Source organism: Emys orbicularis, chromosome 5 (assembly GCF_028017835.1).
Source record: "Emys orbicularis isolate rEmyOrb1 chromosome 5, rEmyOrb1.hap1, whole genome shotgun sequence".
In the NCBI taxonomy this organism is placed as follows: Eukaryota; Metazoa; Chordata; order Testudines; family Emydidae; genus Emys; species Emys orbicularis.
The window spans coordinates 77616151-77637763 of NC_088687.1; the positions used below are offsets into that span (position 1 = coordinate 77616151).

Genomic DNA, 21613 nt, shown 5'->3' on the forward strand with positions numbered 1-21613 from the left:
TCTGAAATCAATAGTACCACAGAAGCCAGTGTTATTGGACAGGACATACAATCAGGCTCTCATTCCCATTGGTGAAGTACTGCCAAATCAAGTGTAGCCAGAGGTGCACAACCTTTCCAATAATGCAGTGTCAGCTTGCCAGGCGCTTGAGGATCAGACATAGGTTTTCATATTTTAATCTGTTGTAAATGCACACAATTACATATTTATGTTAAGCATGCTATAATTGTATGCAGCAGTTGACAAAATATGTGTAGAAGTCTGAAAAATATCAGTGGGAAAATGGTACTGGCAAACCTATCTCTTCAAGTCTGTTTTTATCTTTGAGGCAGTCACATGCATTCTGAAAGGCAAGTCTTATTCTGCAGGGTAAATGTGATATTTTTATTGTTCAGATTCAAAAAAAAATGCTTTCAAAAAAGATTATACAAATATTATCCATCCCTTTTACTTCGATGGTTACTTATCATCCAATAGACATTCATAGAAATTTAGTAAGTTCCCATTATTAAAGTTGCATTGAAACACCACAACTCAATCAATTTTAGCTGAACTTTAGCCTGTATGTGTGCGTATGTGCACGCACGCACGCACGTGTAATTTTATTATTTGATTCTGCTTAAAATGGGTCTGCAAACATATATGAACAGCTTTTGTTCCTTTGAAAAAGCTTTGAATTTTGAAGCTTCTTGCTCCAATTGGCATAGGGATGGCAGACACTCACACTTTGATTTTTGAGCTTTTGTTGGCAAGTTGGAAATTAAGAAATGTCATTCCACTGAAGCTGTCTGTATAAAAGCTTGTAGCTGCAAGCAAAGGCTTCTGATCCTCCAGAAGACTGTTGATGAGCAGAATTAGGTTGAAATTCCTATCTAGCACTAACAAGAACTCTCTACTCTTTGCTCGTTCTCAACGGTTCCCTGCTCCTTCAAAGGTATGAGAAAGTTATGGGCAGTTTGGGGACCATGGATTGTACACAGCAGACCTAAGAAGATTTTCCTGTCTGTCTTCAGTGATATTGATCGACACTGGATAAGCACATTAGCTGGATATTTCTACTAAAATGATCAGCAATAAAGTAGTTTAACTATATTTAACATGTTAACTGTCCTCATTAGGTTACAGAACTGAAATCCTATTGAGAAGTATGGGGCATTTAACACTTACTTTAGAGCAGCACAGGAACCAAATTTATGTAATTACCCTTTATTGTGACTGTCATAATAAATGAAAAACTTATTAGTGGTCCAGAAAAGCTTTGCAAGGCTTTGAGCTGTTCAAGGCAGTGGGTTTACAGTTTCAGTCAGACTGCATTGGATCAATTCATATTCAGAAGGCCATTTTCGCTACCACAAGGGCTAGAAATTTGATGGCCCATATCCAGAACTGGAAATTCATTAGATTTGTTTGCCACCATATGCAAAGCAGAACTTTTGCCCCTGTTGATTGGTGTGTGCCTAATGAGATAGTTATCGTTAATATCTACTTTAAAGGGGGCGTCTACCACCTACTCGGAAACACAAAATAATCTTAAGAAGCCATCATTTGATGTAGCTGATTTTTGCCATCTATTGCTGTTTCTAACCTTCCCTTCTTAGCTGAGGTTACCAAGGAGTTGTTAACTAATAAGCCTCACATAACTTCTCTGCCAGTATTCTGACCTTTCATGGTTGGATTCCAAAATAATTTATGATTTAGAGAGGGATTAAAGTAAGGTAGAGCAGCTGGGGAGCGCAGCTCGTTCTACTTTGCTAAAAACACCACCCTTCTCTTCTGTCTGATTTTTTTTTTTTTTTTTAAGTAGTGCTTCCCCACAACTCCCCATTCTCCTTGGTTGGTTAAGTGAGAACTCCTTCTGTTTCCAGCTACTTTAACAGCTGGCAGAGATGGTGGATTTACCTTTTAACCATGGGCGAAGGACATTGATTCATATTAATGTTAGATCTATGAGCAGTCTCAGACCCCCTATCTAATATAGGTTCTGTCAATTTGCATACAGGATTTGGTGGGAATGCTGGTGAAGTCACATTAAGTTGCCTTCCTTTGATCCTATTGGCCAGATCCCAGAAGGATCAGCTAGAATACATCCAGAGGCACACATGCTGGAGCAACATCTCTTTCACCCTGGATAGCAGTCATTGTGTACTCCCTCTCTCATCAGCTCATTTCAGTTTGTTGGTATGCTGTATCCAATACTGTGGGGTTGGCTAGTGTGGAGTGGTACTTATACACAGAGCACAAGGACTGCATTTGTACTCAACCCCCGTATGTGTGCACAAGAGGAAAGAGTGTGTGAGTGTGTGTGAGAGAGATCTCCTTGTGCTGTCTTCCTCTTTCTCAGTAGAGCCAGGCATAATCACTTGAAAGTGAGTGCTATGTGAGGCCTGGTCTACACTATGAGTTTAGTTCGAATTTAGCAGCGTTAAATCGAATTAACCCTGCACCCGTCCACACAACGAAGCCATTTACTTCGAAATAAAGGGATCTTAAAATCGATTTCTGTACTCCTCCCCGACGAGGGGAGTAGTGCCGAAATCGATATTGCCATTTCGAATTAGGTTTAGTGTGGCCGCAATTCGACGGTATTGGCCTCCGGGAGCTATCCCACAGTGCACCATAGTGACCGCTCTGGACAGCAATCTGAACTCGGATGCACTGGCCAGGTAGACAGGAAAAGCCCCGCAAACTTTTGAATTTCATTTCCTGTTTGCCCAGCGTGGAGAGCACTGGTGACCACGCAGAGCTCATCAGCACAGGTAACCATGCAGTCCGAGAATCGAAAAAGAGCACCAGCATGGACCGTACGGGAGGTACTGGATCTGATCGCTATATGGGGAGAGGATTCCGTGCTAGCAGAACTACGTTCCAAAAGACAAAATGCCAAAACATTTGAAAAAATCTCCAAGGGTATGATGGAGAGAGGCCACAATAGGGACTCATTACAGTGCTGCATGAAAGTTAAGGAGCTCAGACAAGCCTACCAGAAAACCAAAGAAGCAAACGGAAGGTCCGGGGCAGAGCCGCAGACATGCCGCTTCTACGCTGAACTGCATGCAATTCTAGGGCGGGCCGCCACCACTACCCCACCCCTGACCGTGGATTCCGAGGAGGGGATAATCTCAGCCATGCCTGAGGATTCTGCGGACGGGGAAGATGATGATGATGATGACGATGAGCTTGCGGAGAGCACACAGCACTCCGTTCTCCCCAACAGCCAGGATCTTTTTCTCAGCCAGACTTAAGTACCCTCCCAACCCTCCCAAGGCATTATCTCAGACCATGAAGCCATGGAAGGGACCTCTGGTGAGTGTACCTTTGTAAATATAAGACATGGTTTAAAAGCAAGCTTTTTTTAATGATTAATTTGCCCTGAGGACTTGGGATGCATTCGTGGCCAGTACAGCTACTGGAAAAGTTTGTTAACGTGTCTGGGGATGGAGCGGAAATCCTCCAGGGACATCTCCATGAAGCTCTCCTGGAGGTACTCCAAAAGCCTTTCCACAAGGTTTCTGGGCAGTGCAGCCTTATTCCGTCCTCCATGGTAGGACACTTGACCACGCCATGCTAGTAGCAAGTAATCTGGTATCATTGCATGACAAAGCCTGGCAGCGTATGGTCCCGGTGTTTGCTGGCATTCAAGCAACATCCGTTCTTTATCTCGCTGTGTTATCCTCAGGAGAGTGATGTCGCTCATGGTAACCTGGTTGAAATACAGGAATTTAATTAAGGGGACAGAGGTGGCCGTTCCTACTGGGCTGTTTGCCTGTGGCTGAAAAGAAATCCTTCCCTGCAGTTAGCCAAGTGGGGGTGGGTGGGAATGGCGCTGAGCTTTTCACGTTTGGCTAGCAGGGATCTTCTCTGATACCAGCCACGCGGTGGGGGGAGGGGTAAAGCGATCAGCCCAGATAATTGGATGGGGGGGTTAGTTTGGTTTCTGCTGCTGCACGTTAACAGGAAAACCGCAGCTCTCAAGGGGCTTTGTTTGGTATGTGGGAAAGGAGGGCGCTGCCTTTCTGAAGGATGTAGAAGCCGAAAGACAATGGCTTACCATGGCCGCATGCAAGCCGAATTCTGTTGCCCGGACCTGCGTCTGTGATCTCTAACACCAAAGCCGCAGGCACTCAATATTAAGATGCAAAATACGACGTTGTACTGAAATCACATGTGCTATGTAATGTGAATAGTGTTGTTCACTGTGAAAGAGTATAAGCATTGTTCTGTAAAATGTATCTTTTAAAATACTTCTCTCCCTTTTTTCCCCTCCCTCCCTCCCGCAGCTGCAAATTTTTCAAGCCTCCCTCCTCCGTCCCGAAGGCTATCTCAGATAAGGCGGTGGAAAAAAAGGACGCGAGACGAAATGTTCTCAGAAATCATGCAATCGACCCGTGATGAAAGAGCTCATCAGAATGAGTGGAAGGATGCGATGTCAAAGTACAGGAAAGATGCCAGTGAACTGAGGACAGGAGGGACCAAAGTCAAACCATTGAACTGGTGGAGGTCACAAGCTAAGCACCTGGAACTGGAGTTTGAAGTGCTCAACCAGCTTTTGATGGCAGTAGTCCCTTCTGCAGGTGCAGAAAGAATATTTTCTTCATTTCAGTTTATTCAGCTAGTTCAGTGACTAGTTCATTCAAAGTTAAGAAACTGATTAGGAATTGAAAATTCAGGAAAACTTGTTTTCCTCTTTCAATCTGTGAATAAAAACTAGGTGTGTGAGGATAAGATCTACTAGTTTTAAAATCTTGATGGATATTGTGACCAGAAACAATCAGTTCAATTCCCTAACTACAGATAATACTTCCTTCATAGGGATGAACATAAGAACGGCCATACTGGGTCAGACCAAAGGTCCATCCAGCCCAGTATCCTGTCTACCAACAGTGAATTTTTTTAGCAAATAGTAAATTTGTAAATAGTAAATTTGCCAGAAAATGCATTTTGCAGGGCACCAAATTTCACAAATTTGGGTCAAATTGAGCTCATAGTTTCAGCTGCAGGAAAAAAAGTAATTTATTTCTTTTTCTTTCTTTTTTTTTTTTTTTTTAGAAAAAAAGTCAGAGCAGTTCCTCTCAGCCATTTTGAAACAAATTAAGTTGACTTTTTGTTTTGAAATGTTTTGATTCAGCCCATTAACCAAAAAGTTACTTATTCACTTAGCTCTATTTCTTTGTTTAATAAATCAGTTAGGTTTAAATATATATCATGTTTTGATAAACTTTTTGATAATCATTTTTCCTATGTATCCAGCATGTTTAATGTAGTTTTATTTAACTAATAAAAAAAACTTTAAATTGTTGTTTTTGAGCATTTTTAACTGAACTCAAACTTCCATCAAAAAAGAGCTTGACAGAAGTCAAAAGTAACAAATTAATTATCATCTGGTAAATGAGAAATGCATCAGTCATCATTTTCTAACATCATAAAAGTGTAAAATGTCAGAATCTGAGTAAATATCAGGGTGTGTGTGTCTGTGCCTATATACTGGCACAGACACACACATACACACCCTGATAAAGGATGCTGTACTGTGCCAGTCTTGCCTCTTCACTGGATTTGAAAAGGCTACTGTTTTGCAGATAACAATGTAGTTAGGCTTTTCTTCTGCATCTTTTAGTAAGTCTGCATTATTCTTTGAACATCAGGGTTTAGTTCCTTCCTCTTTGAGTAAAGTGATTTCTTGCTACATCCAGATCAAGAGATGGTATATTTTGGGAGCTGCGAGGTTTTGGAATTGACATGGAAATTCTTAAGTGGTTCACAAAAAATGATACCTACTCTAAGGTAGGGATAACATAGGCATGTATCTATAAATAATAATATCGCTGTAGCCATTCATCCAATCCATTTTGTCATATGGGTTTGTTATTTAATAATAGTATCTCTAAGGTAAACAGACTTTCAGTTTAATGCTGGTTTCTATATTTAGTAATTAGGAAGGACTTATTCTGCTCATGCCAATTGTAAAGAGAAAAGGCTTGGGCTTTTCTCTGTCTCCTAGGAAACTGTAGACATTCTTTAATAATAGCTTCCTTAGTGCTGTGTACATTTTACAGAATTTTTGAGTAAGCAAAATTTTTCTGCATGATTTACATGCTATATATAAATATAAAATAATCGTTTCTATTTTGAATAGAAATGATGAGTTTAACAGAGGATGACTGAAAAATCAATATTGCTAAAGATGTAATGTAACAGTTTGGATATATATTTATAGTGCTTTTCTTATTTGCTGCCATTTTCTTCACGCTGATGTTCTGATGAATGCTGCTTTCTGTCTCATACTATGAGCACGTTTACTGAAACCTGCAATGTCTGAGGAAATCTGCTGGATACTGGCCTGATGCATGGTGTTGACAAGAGATACAACAATCCTTGTAAAATATTATTTAAATTCTTTAGCTGTAATGGATTTCAGACTAAATACTTCCTTTATCATGAAATAAAACTGAAGTATTTTGCAAACAGACAGTGACATTGAAACTCTTTATAAATAACAAAAGAAAATCAGCAAGTTTACAAGAGATACTAGAGTAAAGTTTGAAGTACTTTATACATTATAGCTCAGGGTAAATACTAAAATATTCTGAAAATGTAGATTTAAATGTAGTTGCAAATCAAAAATAGTAAAAACAACGGTGTAAGGATTTAACACAGAAATGATGCCGTTTAAGCATGTGTGATTATCTCAACAAAATAGTAATAAATCTTAAAATCATATTTTTCCTCTTAAATGTGCTGTTAAGAGCATAATTTCATTTTGAGAACATATTTTAAGAAAACCACTGACTTATCAAAGTCAAAAAATATAATATTTTCAAATGACCTGGCTCATCTTGTTGCTGAGTCACCTGTTGCTGAGTCTCTCTAAAAGGTATATTTCTATCTTTTCATTGTTACTTTTTGCCTTTTTATAAATGTATTCAGAAAGAAGGGAAAGTACAGCCAAATTCATGTTGCAAATAGAAGTACATTAGTTAATGTGATATATATTTTGTGATATGGACACACATCAATTGTGAACTAAATTGAAAATACAAACTCATTTCACAGCCATCAGATGGCAATGACTCTTGGTCACCATTAACCTGGCCTTCATTCAGCAACCTAAAGGCTTTGCATCCCGTTAATGATACATTCAGCTACCCAGACTTCTTTATATCATTTAAAAATACAAAGTACTACGTGCAATACACCATGCAAGCACATTGAAGGAAAGAGTGGGGCTGTCTCTAATGCATAATTGCTGTTTTCTTGTGGTTGATGAGGGTAATCTTAAGCCCAGTGTGAGAACCCCTTCCTCTCCCTGCATGAGCTCTGGAATGGAGCTTTAAGCCTCGGAAGTCTCCCTGTCTTTAGGCTTTTAAAATTATATTTTCCTGCTGACTGAATTTCAGTGAGCCAGGGTATAATCCAGCTAAAGGGAAAGGGAACAAGAAATGTTGTTAAAATGAAAGCTTTACTTAATACTTTATATTTCAAATGCTTTAACTGTTTTTCCATCTTTTCTGGATCTTTAATAAAAGGTTAAAAGGATTTTTAATGGTGTGTTTGCCATGGTACTAAGCAGGCTGAGATCTCTTTATACCAAACCATGGACCTTGTTTAACACTGTTTAACGTTGGACAGTGACTGGGTTTTTTAACACCTTTGGCTCATTTATTCCATCTAACTTAATACAACAAGCCCCTTGCCCAAGGGTTGCACCACCCCAGGGCACTCTATTCCTAACAGCGGCCGCCAATCTTCTTTGCTCTCAACCCCACGCAGCTGTAGCTACCAGGCCTCCCCTTCCTGTAATAATGATGTTGGCTCTGGTACTTTCTGCAGACTTAAGAAGTTGACGTTGCATCAGCTGACGCTTAGTCTGTATTTGAGAGGTTATCTTTATATAAGAGCTAGAGACTTTAACTTGTTTTTTTAAATGAAAGCTTAGATATTGCAGAAGCTGATGGCCCACACTTGAGGAAAAAGTCCTCCTTTCCCTATGTGAGTGGATTTTGCAAGCCACAGGGTGAACCACTTCTTAAGGAATTTTCTCTCCAAGCTTCCCAGTCTGATTTCCCACTTTCCCTATTGTACTTAGTTGCACATTAAAGTAATATTAGGACAGTCTTAATGTGGTACGGATCCTTAGTTATGTGCCCTTTTTTTTGTATCAGTGCTATTTATTTCCTTTGCTTTGACTTTACACTGTCAATGCTTAACTAATAGTAATTAGTACTCAATCTCCCCTTCAATGCCTGAAGCCCCCACTACTGTAATCTCACTTTGGAGTCACTTTGGAGTTTGGATCTGTCATCATGTGTGTTTACTATCCCTCCACTTTTGGTGTCCTCTGCAAATTTAATCATGGTTGAAATTATGCCAGAGAAACACACAAAAAGAAAGGCATGAAGCAGTGATGTTGTGTGTTTGGAATCCCTAAAGTGTCCTACTCTGGATTAGTTCTACACTAGTAGGAATTTTCACTGCTTGGAAACTAGAGAGCTAAGGTGGGTGAAATACTGTCTTTTGTTGGACCAACTTCTGATGGTGAAAGAGACAAGTTTTTGAGCTACAAAGAGCTCTTCTTCAGGCAAGCTTGGAAACTGACAGATGCTTCATACTAAGACCAAAATGGAAGCACTTAGAAGTGTTCTGTGGACTATTGGAGGCTATAAAACACCATTGGGTAACCACTGATCTAGAGTGCAAAGGATTTCTCTCTCTCTCTTTCTCCCTCCCTCCCGCCCCCACTGTCACTTGGACCATTGATTAATTCATATTTTTACAAAACCTACTATTTCTCATTTAAAAATTAAATGAGGGCACATTGTCAACTCATGAAAAATGCCTGTGGATGGGAATTGCACAGCTAATGCACTGTGTGTTGAGTTGAGAATATGCTTCACTGTTCTTAAAGAACTGTAAAAACGTTTTAATCTTCGTATTAAATATAAGTTCTATGTATTAATATAAATGAAAATTGTTTTGGAATTTTTAAGGCACCACTACACTTCATTAGTAATCTGTATCTCCCACTGAGAGTGAGATTGTGATATCATACCCTGCTTTGTTTTACCCTGCAGTAATTAATTTGTGGGGAGGAATAGAGGTTAAGTGGTTTGTTTTTGCAATTGCTCTCAGTATAGTATAGATGATTTATGTGCAGATACATGTGCTGTCTTGGTCATGGGGCACTATACGAAGGGTGTGAATGGGCTGAGTCACTATCTCATCCCCAACAAAACTAGTAACTCAGACACAATAACAAAGCATAAATCTCATATCCAGCTTCCTTCTTGAACTTGGTTTTCCCTATGGGACCTATTCTCTCTATAGAGCCACTCCCATAATGATCCAGCAGTACTTCTGCAGCGTTATTCATGTGTCTAATACCTACTAACAAGGTGGGTCAACAGGAGAGTCCCATTACAAAGCGGTAAGATTGTGTCCACAAAGACGTTTAATGATACATTAACATATGTCAGTTGTCTTCCTATTTATTTTTCCTGATGCATTTTAAATCTTTTATTGTAGATGTAGACTACTGAGAAAATACGAAAAATTAACTTTTCAAAAGGGAAAGAGTAGGAATTAAATAATTAGCCCATAATGGTTTAAAAATTTAAGAAAAAAATTCATGAAAAATACGTTGCTTAATTTGTTTTACATTGAGATGTTTGGCACATGATGTATTTTACCCACACATTTTTGTGGGGAATTAGATTTAAGAATAGAAAATGTTGAATTTTACTACAAGAGATAACAGAAAGGAATACTGGGACAGATCCTCAGCTGTTCTAAATCAGAATAGCTCTATTGTCTTCAATTGTCTCTTCCTGCATGTATGTTTGCCAATGACCTTAAACTCCTTTCCTTGCATAGTATGAATATCTGCATGGTTTTATTCCTGATATATTCATTGTATCTCAGAAAACATATGGCATTGATTTATAAAATCAAAGGATATATTTTTAAACATACTGTTGAACAAAAGTGCATTGTTGGCTCATTAAAAAAGTGTCCTGTCTCTATGTCTCAGTTCCATAAATTTATTTTTTATAGGCAAAGATGTCACAGGTTAAGCAAGTGGGCCTTTTAGCTGCTGGATGTCAGCCTTGGAACAAAGATGTATGTGCTGCTAGTGGGGATAGATTTGCTTATTGTGCCACACTTGCTATTTATATTTATCAGGTAAGATTACTTTTTTCTCAATAGACTACTTACTTTAGAACATTGTTCTTTGCTTTCTACTTCACTTTCATCCCTTTCAAGAAATGTTCTTGTAGTAGTTCTGAAGTATGATTATAGTCAGAAAAGTGACTGTATAGAACTGGCATCTTTTTACTCAACAGATCTACTCCAAAACAATTAAAAAAAAATATTGTTACAATTTGTTACTCAGGTCAGCATTACAGAGCCAGTGTAGATATGAGAAAGGGAGCAAGATTCCATGCTGGCTTGTGCATCGCTTTCAGAATTGTGTAGCTCTGATAAGGAAATGTCAGGATTAGATTAACTGCACGCTCTCCCTTAAATGGAACATAGTGGGGAAACAGGAAGTGGGCCCAGAGGGGTTCCTGGTATACTCTGATGAGACCAAGCTGGTGTAGGGTGTGTGCAAGCTGCATTTGTTTGTTTGTTTGTTTGTTTTTTATATTAACTTTAATAAACCCCCAGTTTTAAATCCATCTCTGGTTTGAGAGTGGAACAATTGTTCATAATAGGGTAAAACATCTCTGCAGCAAATAGAGTAAGTGAGGTGCATATTATGGAGTTCAAGTGAGGGGATAAACTGAAGCCTTGCCCGCTGCCTGTGGGCTGCGAAGTACAAACCATTGCTTATACTGCCAAAAAATGAGTATTAAAAATGGCATACTAAATATAGTCAAAATTATAGTATCCATTAATACAATATGTATTGTATTACATATGTACAACGAAACCTTGTATAGCGGAGCTTCTCCCTGGGTCATTTCCCCTTCTTTGCTGTACTAAACCAAAAAAGCCAGCTAAGGACACTGAATATACATGAAAGTAATATTAATAGTTTGACTTAAGGTGAAAAAATCAGAGTTAAATCTTTACTAAGTCTTTAATCAGTCATGTTGTATTAAAATGAGACAAACATAGGTTGATCCATAAATTCTGGAGTTTCTGGATTTGAAGGGTTGGATACACATTAGTGGCACTAAATAAAGGTTCCTGGAGATTATGTTGATTGCTTGATATTGCAAACTCCCACTGATTTCATTCAAAGCAAGATGAGACCCACTGTATTTTATAAATCACTATATCATGAGTAAATGTTTTAGGTTGATTCAATAGCTTTCCATTAATTCCAGTGTCAAATTGTTATTTGTCTATGATTAGAGCAAGGTTCCAGGAATCATAAATTCTGTTCTCAGCTCTGCCACTGACTGGCTGTGTGACATAGGGCAAATCTCTTTGTGCTCCAGTTTAGCCATCTGTAAAATAGGTATAATACCTGTAAAGTACTTTAAAATTCTGATATGAACAATGCTATAGAAGTGAAATAAAAGAAGTTACTATATGAAACATATGGAAGTAATTTTTTAGGAGGGAGGGGAGGGGCTTAACTGAATATTGACACATTTCCCTGCAATTAAAATTTATATGGACCTAGCTTATTAAAGTTGCAAGTACTTGGACTTGTTAAATGCAGTGGAAATCAAATTGTAGTCTTTTAAGTATAGTAAGCTTCATATTCTTGTCCATTAGTGACTTGAGCTGCTACACTATCCAACTTAGCAATATATGCCATAGATATTAAGCGAGTTTACTGAAATTTTAATATCTAAAATAAATTTGTTTTTTTTTTAGTTGGATCACCGATATAATGAATTCAAACTCCGGGCAATTATGTCTGAGCATAAAAAGACAATCACAGCAATATCTTGGTGTCCCCACAACCCTGACATGTTTGCAAGTGCCAGTGCAGATAATTTAGTGATCATTTGGAATGTGGCTGAACAAAAAGCTGTTGCAAAACTGGACAGTACAAAAGGTATCGGAGACACAGAGGTTTATTTCTTATAGCTCTTCATCTTTGAAATAGCAGAAATACTCACAATGTACTAAATGTTGAATGATTGGTAGAGAACGTTTTAGAAGTTGAACAGTTATAGATGGAGCACAAAATTCTTTAGCCTCACTTCTACTGTAGTTCATTGTAGAATATGATAAAACACAGTGCTTTTGTACATTGTTCTGAACTGTATAGTAATTGCTGAAAACTGAATTTTTCAACTCTTCTTACAGCCTTTCAAAATGCCTTGTACTCAGGGCAAGTTTATTTGTTTGTTTTTTATTGGCAAGTAAAATAGTATCAATTATCATCAGTCATCATAGTGAAATGTAGGCAATTGCGATTTATGATTTGGATATGAATTTTCATGACAGTTTTGCAAGGCTGAACACAAATAAAACCTGGTCTACAACAAAGGCTGCTGTTCAGATGAGGCCATTTACTAATAATGATCACACTTAAATTCTAAAATATAGTTTTTGGTTCATTTTAGATAAACATCCTAATGTGCAGCAAGCTCTTCTCAAAAGTATGAAACTGTTGATCCAACCCTATTGTCTTCCAATGTGTTTTCCAACAGGCTGAGTGTAATAACTTCCTCTGCAACAAGCCCGAGTTCCTTCCCTGCAAGCAGCTAGTGCACCCCAGTGCTTTCCTGCAGTCAGTTTCTTCAACATGTGCCCTCTTCAATCCCGTTCCTTTTCAAGTTCTGTTAGGTTCAGAAGGTCTGGGAGCCTCTCTTGGGCTTCTCAAGCTTTCTGGTGCTCTAAGGCTTCTCATTTTGTTATTTTCTAGAATATATGGCATGCCTTTGAAAACCTTACGTGCTGTGAGATCTAAAGGTCACATGAAAGCACAAATAGTGGGCAAGGAAATCTGAATTGATTCAGCCCTGATAAAAATTTTACTTTTGCTCAGGATATGGGTTAAAATCAGTACTGGTACGTATTTTTTAAGAACCAGTTGATCAATCCTAAATAATTACCGGAGTCTATGATTGAATTTGAAGGAGATGGTTTTCATATCCCATTTATGTACCTCCTATGTTGCTCACCGCTTTTATTTTCAGAATAAACTGTTTGTGTTAAAACCCCTTATTAACTTTACATTCGTAGCATATCCGATATCTTTGATGGTACTATTACAAAAAAGTACCTAAATAAAATGTGCATGGGAGGCTTGGGGAAATACATATTATTGAGATTGTTCTTTGATCACACCTTGCAATCTAATTTTTATGATTATGTGGAGTATTGCAGTGTGGGAAATGCTGAGGTCACACTTACAACTTGGATACTTGAAATTAGGTGCCTGTGTCCATATCTAAGCACCTAAATAAAAGTGATCTGATTTTCAGAAGTGCTACAGCTCCCACTGATTACAAAACTTTAAAGTTCAGGTGCAATTATCTGCTCCTGTACTCTTAGACCAGGTGTACACTACCACTTATTTCAGTGTGAATAAGCCATTCCCCTGAGCGACATAAGTTACACTGGCCTAAGTGCTGGTGTGAACAGTGCTATGTCATCAGGAGAGCTTCTCCCGCCAACATAGTTACTGCTTTTTGTGGAGGTAGATTTATTATGCCGATGGGAGAGCTCTCCCCTGTCAGCATAGAGCATCTTCACCAGATTCACTACAGGGGGCGCAGTTGCATCGGTGTAGCTGTGCCGATGTAGCGCTTCTAGTGTAGATTAGCCCACTGTGGTTAGACTTCCTGTGTTTTTGCCAAAACGTAAATACATTTTGTAAAAGTTTGCAAGTGGTTTTGTTTTTTAACTGATTAATAACAGCTCATTACTCTTACTGTAAGGTAAGTATTTGTGTAAGGATGAACATATAGGAGCAGGCTAATCTTCAGTCATATGACTAACTCCCTTTGGCACTGATAGAAGTTAAGCATGTGTACCACAGTATAGTCCGCTGCCATGTAGTACATAAAATTTTCACTCTTTGAAAATGTGTAAGTAGAGTTTACTTTTATGCCACGCCAAGTACACACAATTGCATACGCTTAGACTGAAGTCTGTAAAATATGTTTAACGTATTACTTTACTAGTAATTTAAGATCTGTAGCTTTTCAAAACCAATGTCAGTAATGGGCTAAGAATATTTGATAGATAATAGCATTCTAAATTTCAAATGCTAGTTCTTACATGTTTTTTTTTAAATGTTTCAGGGGTTCCTGCCTCACTTAGTTGGTGCTGGAATGCAGGTGATGCAGTTGCATTTGTTTCCCATAGAGGCCCATTGTATATTTGGACTATCTCAGGACCAGACAGTGGGGTAGCTGTACATAAAGAAGCACATAGTTTCTTGTCAGACATTTGTCTATTTAGATGGCATCCAAAGAAGAAAGGAAAAGTAGTATTTGGACACACTGATGGAAGTCTTTCTATTTTTCAACCAGGTGAAAATTTATTTGATAAAGTAATTATTGGCTACTGTACGATTTTTGTTGTTATATTCTCTAGTTTAGATTTTATAGAAACTTTTATATAAAATTTGTTCAGAGTATAGTAGTATTCCTACTCACTACATATGACAAAAATACATCTGATTAGCTCGAAAAAATTCAGAATCTTTTGTCTTTGTATTGAATCCTATTTGGTTATCAAATCAACACTGCATCTTTAAAATGTGTATAGTAAGCTGATTCTGAGGGTATGATAACAGCCCTCTACTCTAAACTTTTGATCTGCCACTATACTGATGTTAGCCAGGAACTACTGATCTCCTAATTTTATTTGTTTGGATTGTTATTTATTGAATGTTCTAATTGTTGAATGTTCAATCCTCTACCCTTTTTTTTTTTTTTTTGGGTAAACAAATCAGCAATTGTGAACCCAGATCTAAGATTCTGTCTCCTATTAAAGCATATTAGGGGAAAGAACTGTCTTTTTAATTTATCTGTAATGCACCTAGCACATTTTTGTATGCTTTATAAATAGCACAGTGTTGTATTAAATGCACATTCCTTGAAGGAGTATGTGGAGTTTTCCTTTGGAGCTAAGTAGTTAATTCTCTTTTTCATACGTGCCTCACTGCTTGGTGAGGAAAGATGACCCTCGGTGATGACCATTCTTGTGTCCCAGGGTATGTATTTTTCTCTTGGTTTGACAACTGACTTTGAATATTAGGAGAGGAAGAATCTCCTCTAAACCAGATGTGAGTTTTTGGACAATGCTAAAAACCATGCTAGAATTCTTGTATTTCTCCTGCTGCTGCTCTTTGTACCAAATTAGCACTTCCAAAGGCTATACTTTTTCTGACTATGCATTACTTCCAGTAGTGCTGTCTCAGCCTAATGGAAAGCATCAGTAAAAAGAAAATATATGATTTACTCTTGGGCCATGTACACACATGTGGGTTTGGCCAAAATGATTTGAAGGCGAAAATAGGAGTAATAGGTTTAGGAATTAGATATTTCAAGAGTGTAAGAAACTTGCAAAGGTAAGTAGAACTCTGGCTAACGTGGCGAACAATAATGTGAGTTTTTACCACTTGATGTCAGCATTATTCATTACTCTTGGGGAAATCTCAGCTCCCAGTAGCATAGAATTGACTTCAGATTAAACCAAGGGGAACAGTGGGGGGCAAAAAACCTAACTTGTTTCAAGACTGAGCTTGATAAGTTTATGGAGGGGATGGTATCAGGAGATTGCCTACAATGGCATGTGGCCCATCTGCGACTTCTAGTAGCAAAAATCCCCAATGACTGGAAATGGGGCACTAGATGGGGAGGGCTCTGAGTTACTACAGAGAATTCTTTCCCAGCATAAGGCTGATGGGTCTTGCCGGGATGCTCAGGGTTCAACAAGTTGCCATATTTGGAGTTAGGAAGAAATTTTCAGCCAGGTCAGATTGGCAGAAACCCTGCGGGGGTTTCGCCTTCCTTTGCAGCATGGGTCACTTACTGGTTTAAACTAGAGTAAATGATGGATTCTCTCTAACTTGATGTCTTTAAATCATTATTTGAAGACTACAGTATCTCAGCCACAGGTGATGGGGCTATTACAAGAGGGGATAGCTGAAGTTCTGTGTCCTGCAATGTGCAGGTCAGACTAGATGATCACAATGGTCCCTTCTGGCCTTAAAGTCTATGAGTGTAAACACAGAGGTATAGCCTACAGTTTTCTGATTAGGATTGTTTTGGTTTGAGTGAGATCATTATTATAACTTGGACTCATTCACTGGAACCTTGTTCTATAGAATAAAATCTAGCAATTTTACATCACTCTGCTATGTCTAAAATATAAATTCCACACTTTTTTGCATTCAAGCAGAGAATATAATTAGTTGACGTCTTGGTCCCTGCAAACAGTTTAGCATGTGAGTAACTTTACTTACTTGAATAGTCCCATTATAGCAAATAGAACTACTCACAAGAGGAAAGTTAGGCTGTGCATAAGTGGATCAGACCCTAAATCAGAAGGTAAATACCAAATAGTTGCTAGAAAACCCTTAGTAAGACAGTCTGAGCCAGAAGATAGTTTAGCTCTCACTGAGGATTGCTCTGATTTGAGAAAATTTGCTTACAATAATAAATCTGAATATTTAAATTCACAGGATTTCTTGTATTTGCAACTGTGATGTCTACCATTGTATTACCATTATGACTTTGAAAAGAGAGAAATGGTTTTGTTTATTTGTTCTCTAAAAATGTAGCATAGAGCCAATAGCTGATTTTTACCCTTCTATTGATGCCACAAAGACCGCCTACCCCAGGTCAACACCACACTGACCTACAGACCCAGGCCCTTCCTGTACATGGTGGAATAGCTACAAATAGTTTTCAAAATGGACAAATTTATGATTCGTCCATCTCATAAAGAGATAGACTCGACCAAGCTCACCATCTACTTCAGAAGATAATACAAAACATAATAAGGTTATATACAAGAATGATCCATGAGATCTTGGAACTCTCAAAATAGCTCAATTGAAATTAATTTTCCTAAAATAAATATTGGAGGTGTGCTGAGTTGTTTTAATGAAAAGTGGTGCATGAGCTGGCCATGATTGCAGAGGCGATGCATAACTGTTGATGGGGGGGAGGGGACATAATTTAAAGGTTCTGGGAGGGTACGTGACCACCCCACAGAGGTTTTCAAACTGTGGGGCATGCCCCCTGGGGGGGGGAGCAGAGGGACATTGAGGGGGGGGGCAAGTGGTGACGCCAGGTGGCTCAGGCCAGCCCTGTGCACTGGGGCTTGAGGAAGCCCCCTGAGTCATCTCAGCAGGCCACCCAGTCTGGATTTGAGGGTGAAACCAAAAAATCAGGGAGGGGGCATGTTACCCAGCATGCTTCCCCCACACGTCACCTCTGCGTGTTTGGAATATTCTGTTAAAACTGATAAGTCCATTTTGTTTTCCTTGGTGGGTGTATGCACACCCTAGCAATGCTGGTGGAATGGGAACTGATATGGTTTTTATCAAATCTGGATTCTGCAATTGGAAAAATGCACTTTATCAAGGCAAAGGTTTAATCAAACATGAGAAATGCTTAGTCCACTTGAATACAATGGCTGATGGGACTGCAACAAGGACAAGAGAAGCTACAGGTAATTTTTTGCTATTTCTACATTTCACATTTATATTTTCATGTCATTCTGCTGAGATTCACAAATCAAGTAGTGTCAAATCATGGGTCTAGACCCAAGTCCTGCACAAAATCATACATATAACTCCACATCCTTGATGTATCCTAAAGCCTACTCTTTAGCACCTATAAACTTTAAATCCCTTATCTTGAGGAAAACTCCAAAACTTGATGTGGTAGATCCAGCATACAAAAAAATTATTATTTTTATGATTTCAGTTTATTAATTTGCTCAGTATCATTAATGATTTATGAATTTGATATTTATTTTATCATAACTTCCTTTTTCAGATGCCACAATTGCTGCTTTGGTGTCATCCTCACAAATTGAAAGAAACAGATACTATTTAAAACCTTCACAAAAATTAATCAGTTTGCTGTGATAAATGAGTTGCCTCTGAGGGATCAAGATATAATAAACATCAAGGACATAGATCTTACTCTGAACAACTCATCAGGAATTTTCATCAACCTACTTAAGTTTACTGTAGGACAAGATCCAAAATTCAAAGATGCTCTGAAAACCATTCCAAAAAATGCAAAATACACTTCTGATGAAATTCAGAATGAAATAACTGATATAATGAAGATGGTTTTGAAAGATATTGTTGAAGCTACTCAGAAAAAATAGTGATGTTAAGTTCTTCTGCCTGAACTGTGACCCTACAAAGGCTGCTGTGAATGTAGGAAACGTGTCCACTGTTTTACACTACTATGTTGATTTCAAAGCCAAAAAGAGACTTATTGGAGTGGCCCAATAGCATGGCCTCACTGCTGAAGCTGTTACACAACAGATTTTGAAAGACCTCCATGAGCTGTCTTGACCCTCAAAATACTTTATTCTTGCTTTGATGATGTCAAAGTGCAAAAGAGGTGTTTACAAATCCTTTTACAAGAGAGATTAAACAAGCAAATACACACACTGCTTGAATAACCAACTACATCTGGTGGTCTCTCGTGTCTGACAGGAACTCAGCAGTGGCAGGTTTGTTCTCAAATTGTATTTTTCTATACAGTTTTTTTTGCAGGCATGAAATTAGTGTTCTGTATAAAGGCTAGCACCTGCAAAGACTTATAGAAACAAGATGGACTGGTCACCTGAAAACCCCAGAAATAATTCATAGTAATTTGGAAGAGATTCAGAGTATTCGTCAGACTTTGTGAATGAATATAGTGCAAGAGGGATGTTGGAAGTTACACAATCACTCAAATTCTTGTTCTTAGTTGAGGTTATGAGAATGATTTTGAAAGTTTTTCCTTGTGTGAACAATTAGTTTCAGAAGGAAGTAATGCACCCTGCTAAAGGAGTTTAATTGATTACTATTGCCTGTGAAGAACTTCAACAAAAGAGAGATGTTTGAAGACTTTTTCCCAGACATTCGATCCAAGTACCGTGTTGTGAAAGATGTGTGTGATGAAGCATCAACATTAAGATGTGCCACCAAAAGAGCCATGGTTTTGGCCCCAAAATTTCAAGATTCCATGGTCACTGAGTACTTACCAGAATTGCAAAGTGTAAATGAGCATCAAAGGTCCCAAATTTGTCAAAAATCGATTGATGAAACCAGTGGTGAATTGCAAAGGAGATTTTATGAGAAGAATTCCGAGTTATACAAAAGCTTGCCAGCAATCTATTTCACCAGCTCTCCAGATGTCTTGAAATTGGAATCACCGAGTGTTTTGATTGACTTGCTTGGATTAGATACTGAGAAGGTGACAGTTGAAATGGCTGTATTTAAACCACTGATAGAAGAGAGGAATTGCAAGGGATTTTAAGAAGTTCTAGGTGCTGCCAATGAATTAAAGGAGGCTTTCCCGTCTATTTTTGAAATGTCTATAGTGGTCTTGAGTTTGTGAAAATTCCTTTTCTTGTTTGAAAATAATTTTGTCACACCCAGGGCTGAGCACCACCCATGACAGAAAGAGAAACCTAATTCTCCTGTTGTAGGAAAGTGATTTGACTGAAGAACTGAACCTGAATGCCTTTGTGGAAGAATTTAGATACCATTATCCAAGAAGATTTCAACTTTAGTTTCATGAACAATCTTTGTTACACCCCACTTTCATGTTAAGATCTATACTTTTATATTTCTGAATCTTTGAATGTTGGAATATTTGTTATACTGAACAATCATATAAATATGTATCTTATTTTTCCTTATTTCATAAAAATAAAGTAAAAAAAATAAGCCTCTGACTGAGACTATGGTTTTCGCTAAGTACATGAACTTTTGAAGGCAAGCACAACAGCACCTCTTGTCATGCAGTCCTCTACCCCATGTCAATGTGCTAGCTATGGGCCTGAGACAAACTAACAGAAATGTATATCAATTTATGCTCCTATTCACTGTTATCCAGTCTGATGTGTATTATTTGCCCCAACAGCAGCAGCAACAGGTGGTGTTTAATTCTACCGTACCATAAGTACCATACACCTGTAAGCAAACACACCTACCAAATTATAGTGTGAATTATTTTAATACTCAAAGAAAAATGTTCTCCAGTGAACAGACTTTTTGATTCAGTTTTTTAATGCTAACTGAAGTAGTTTTTGTTTCTGTTCTACGTCAATGATTAAATGAAATCCATCAGAGGGATAACAGATAGCTTTTAATATTTGTCAAAATGTGACAAATTAATGGCATTCCTAGTTGTCAAAATTCAAAAGTAGATAAAAGCTGAATAAATTTAGAGATAATTAATTAATTCATTGTTTCTAGGGAAGTAGCACAGCATGTTCATTTATTTATTTTGAATAGAACACCATCGCTTTAAAAAACAAAGATTTGTGTTATCTGTGAGTGGGATTGTTTTTTGTAATATCAAAAATCAGTGCTAGCTTTCCATAATATTGGGTAATGATGATCATAACACAAGTTACTGGGCTCACTGCTGGGGCAGCTGAGTGATATTTGATGTGCTGATATATACTGGATGTCAGTCTAGATGATGTAAGGGTCCCTTCTGGTATCATACTCAGACTCTATTTGTTATTTATCCACTCCTGAATTTGAACAAATGATGTAACAAAAACAATTGTCCATTTACATTTGAAAAAATAAGTTATTACATTGATTACTCTGACTCATTATCACTGTCTTTCTCCTGGTTTATATCACTCTTCTTTTCTTTGCTCATATTTTATTTTGTTTGTGCAGATGTATTTACCTAAAACCAGCTTGCATCTGGGGCCTGATGCTGCGAACCCATGAATAAGGGTTTGCAGGATCTAAACCTGTAAACATGAACAACCATTTTCACTCTATTTTTTCTATTATTAAGATAAAAAGGAAGCAGTGGAAATGTCTGCTGGAGTCAGACCTTTGTTAGTAAGTGCAGCAGAGGATGAGCTTTGCTGGCTTCACTAGTACAGCCTGTGGAAGAAGCTACAGAGTGTGTTGGGGGGAAATAGGGATTGTTTGCCAGCCTAAGCAGACATAACAAAACTATGCATAAATCACTGTAATTGATACACATTATATCTAATTTAAGGTGGTCTGTTTCCTTTTGCTTTTAAAGGTTCTAAGAGTCAGAAACATGTCCTAAGACCAGAGTCTCTTGAAGGGACAGACGAGGAGGATCCAGTGACAGCCCTGGAATGGGACCCTCTGTCGACTGACTATCTTCTTGTTGCTAATTTACATAATGGCATTCGACTAGTTGATTCTGAGTCTCTCTGCTGTATCACAGCATTTAATTTTCCTAGTGCAGCAGCATCAGTTCAGTGCTTAGCCTGGGTTCCTAGTGCTCCTGGAATGTTTATTACTGGAGGTAATCTTTTCTTATTGTTGATAGTTTATTGAATGGTTATAAATATAGCATTAAATCTCTAAAATAGGTACTGTACTTCATGTTTAATCTTTTCTATACCTTTGACTTTAATATCAATAGAAACAGAAATATTTTAATGTATTCTAGAAAAAATGAATGCATAAAACAGATGCAAACAGTTTTGCCATGAGTTTATCAGCATGGATTAC

General features: G+C 38.0%; 1 protein-coding gene across 5 annotated transcripts in view; it reads left to right on the plus strand.

Annotated features, from left to right (window-relative positions):
• Window positions 1-21613, plus strand: part of WDR17 (WD repeat domain 17) — a 71890-nt gene that overhangs the window by 3971 nt on the left and 46306 nt on the right. For 3 of the 5 annotated variants that reach the window (XM_065405149.1, XM_065405151.1, XM_065405152.1), the window contains exons 1-4: window positions 10054-10176; window positions 11827-12010; window positions 14211-14441; window positions 21153-21404. In XM_065405149.1, the coding sequence (XP_065261221.1) occupies window positions 10054-10176; window positions 11827-12010; window positions 14211-14441; window positions 21153-21404 (790 nt within the window). Of the gene's footprint in view, window positions 1-10047; window positions 10177-11826; window positions 12011-14210; window positions 14442-21152; window positions 21405-21613 lie in introns of those variants that run through there. The other 2 variants (XM_065405147.1, XM_065405148.1) reach the window with 1 other exon arrangement.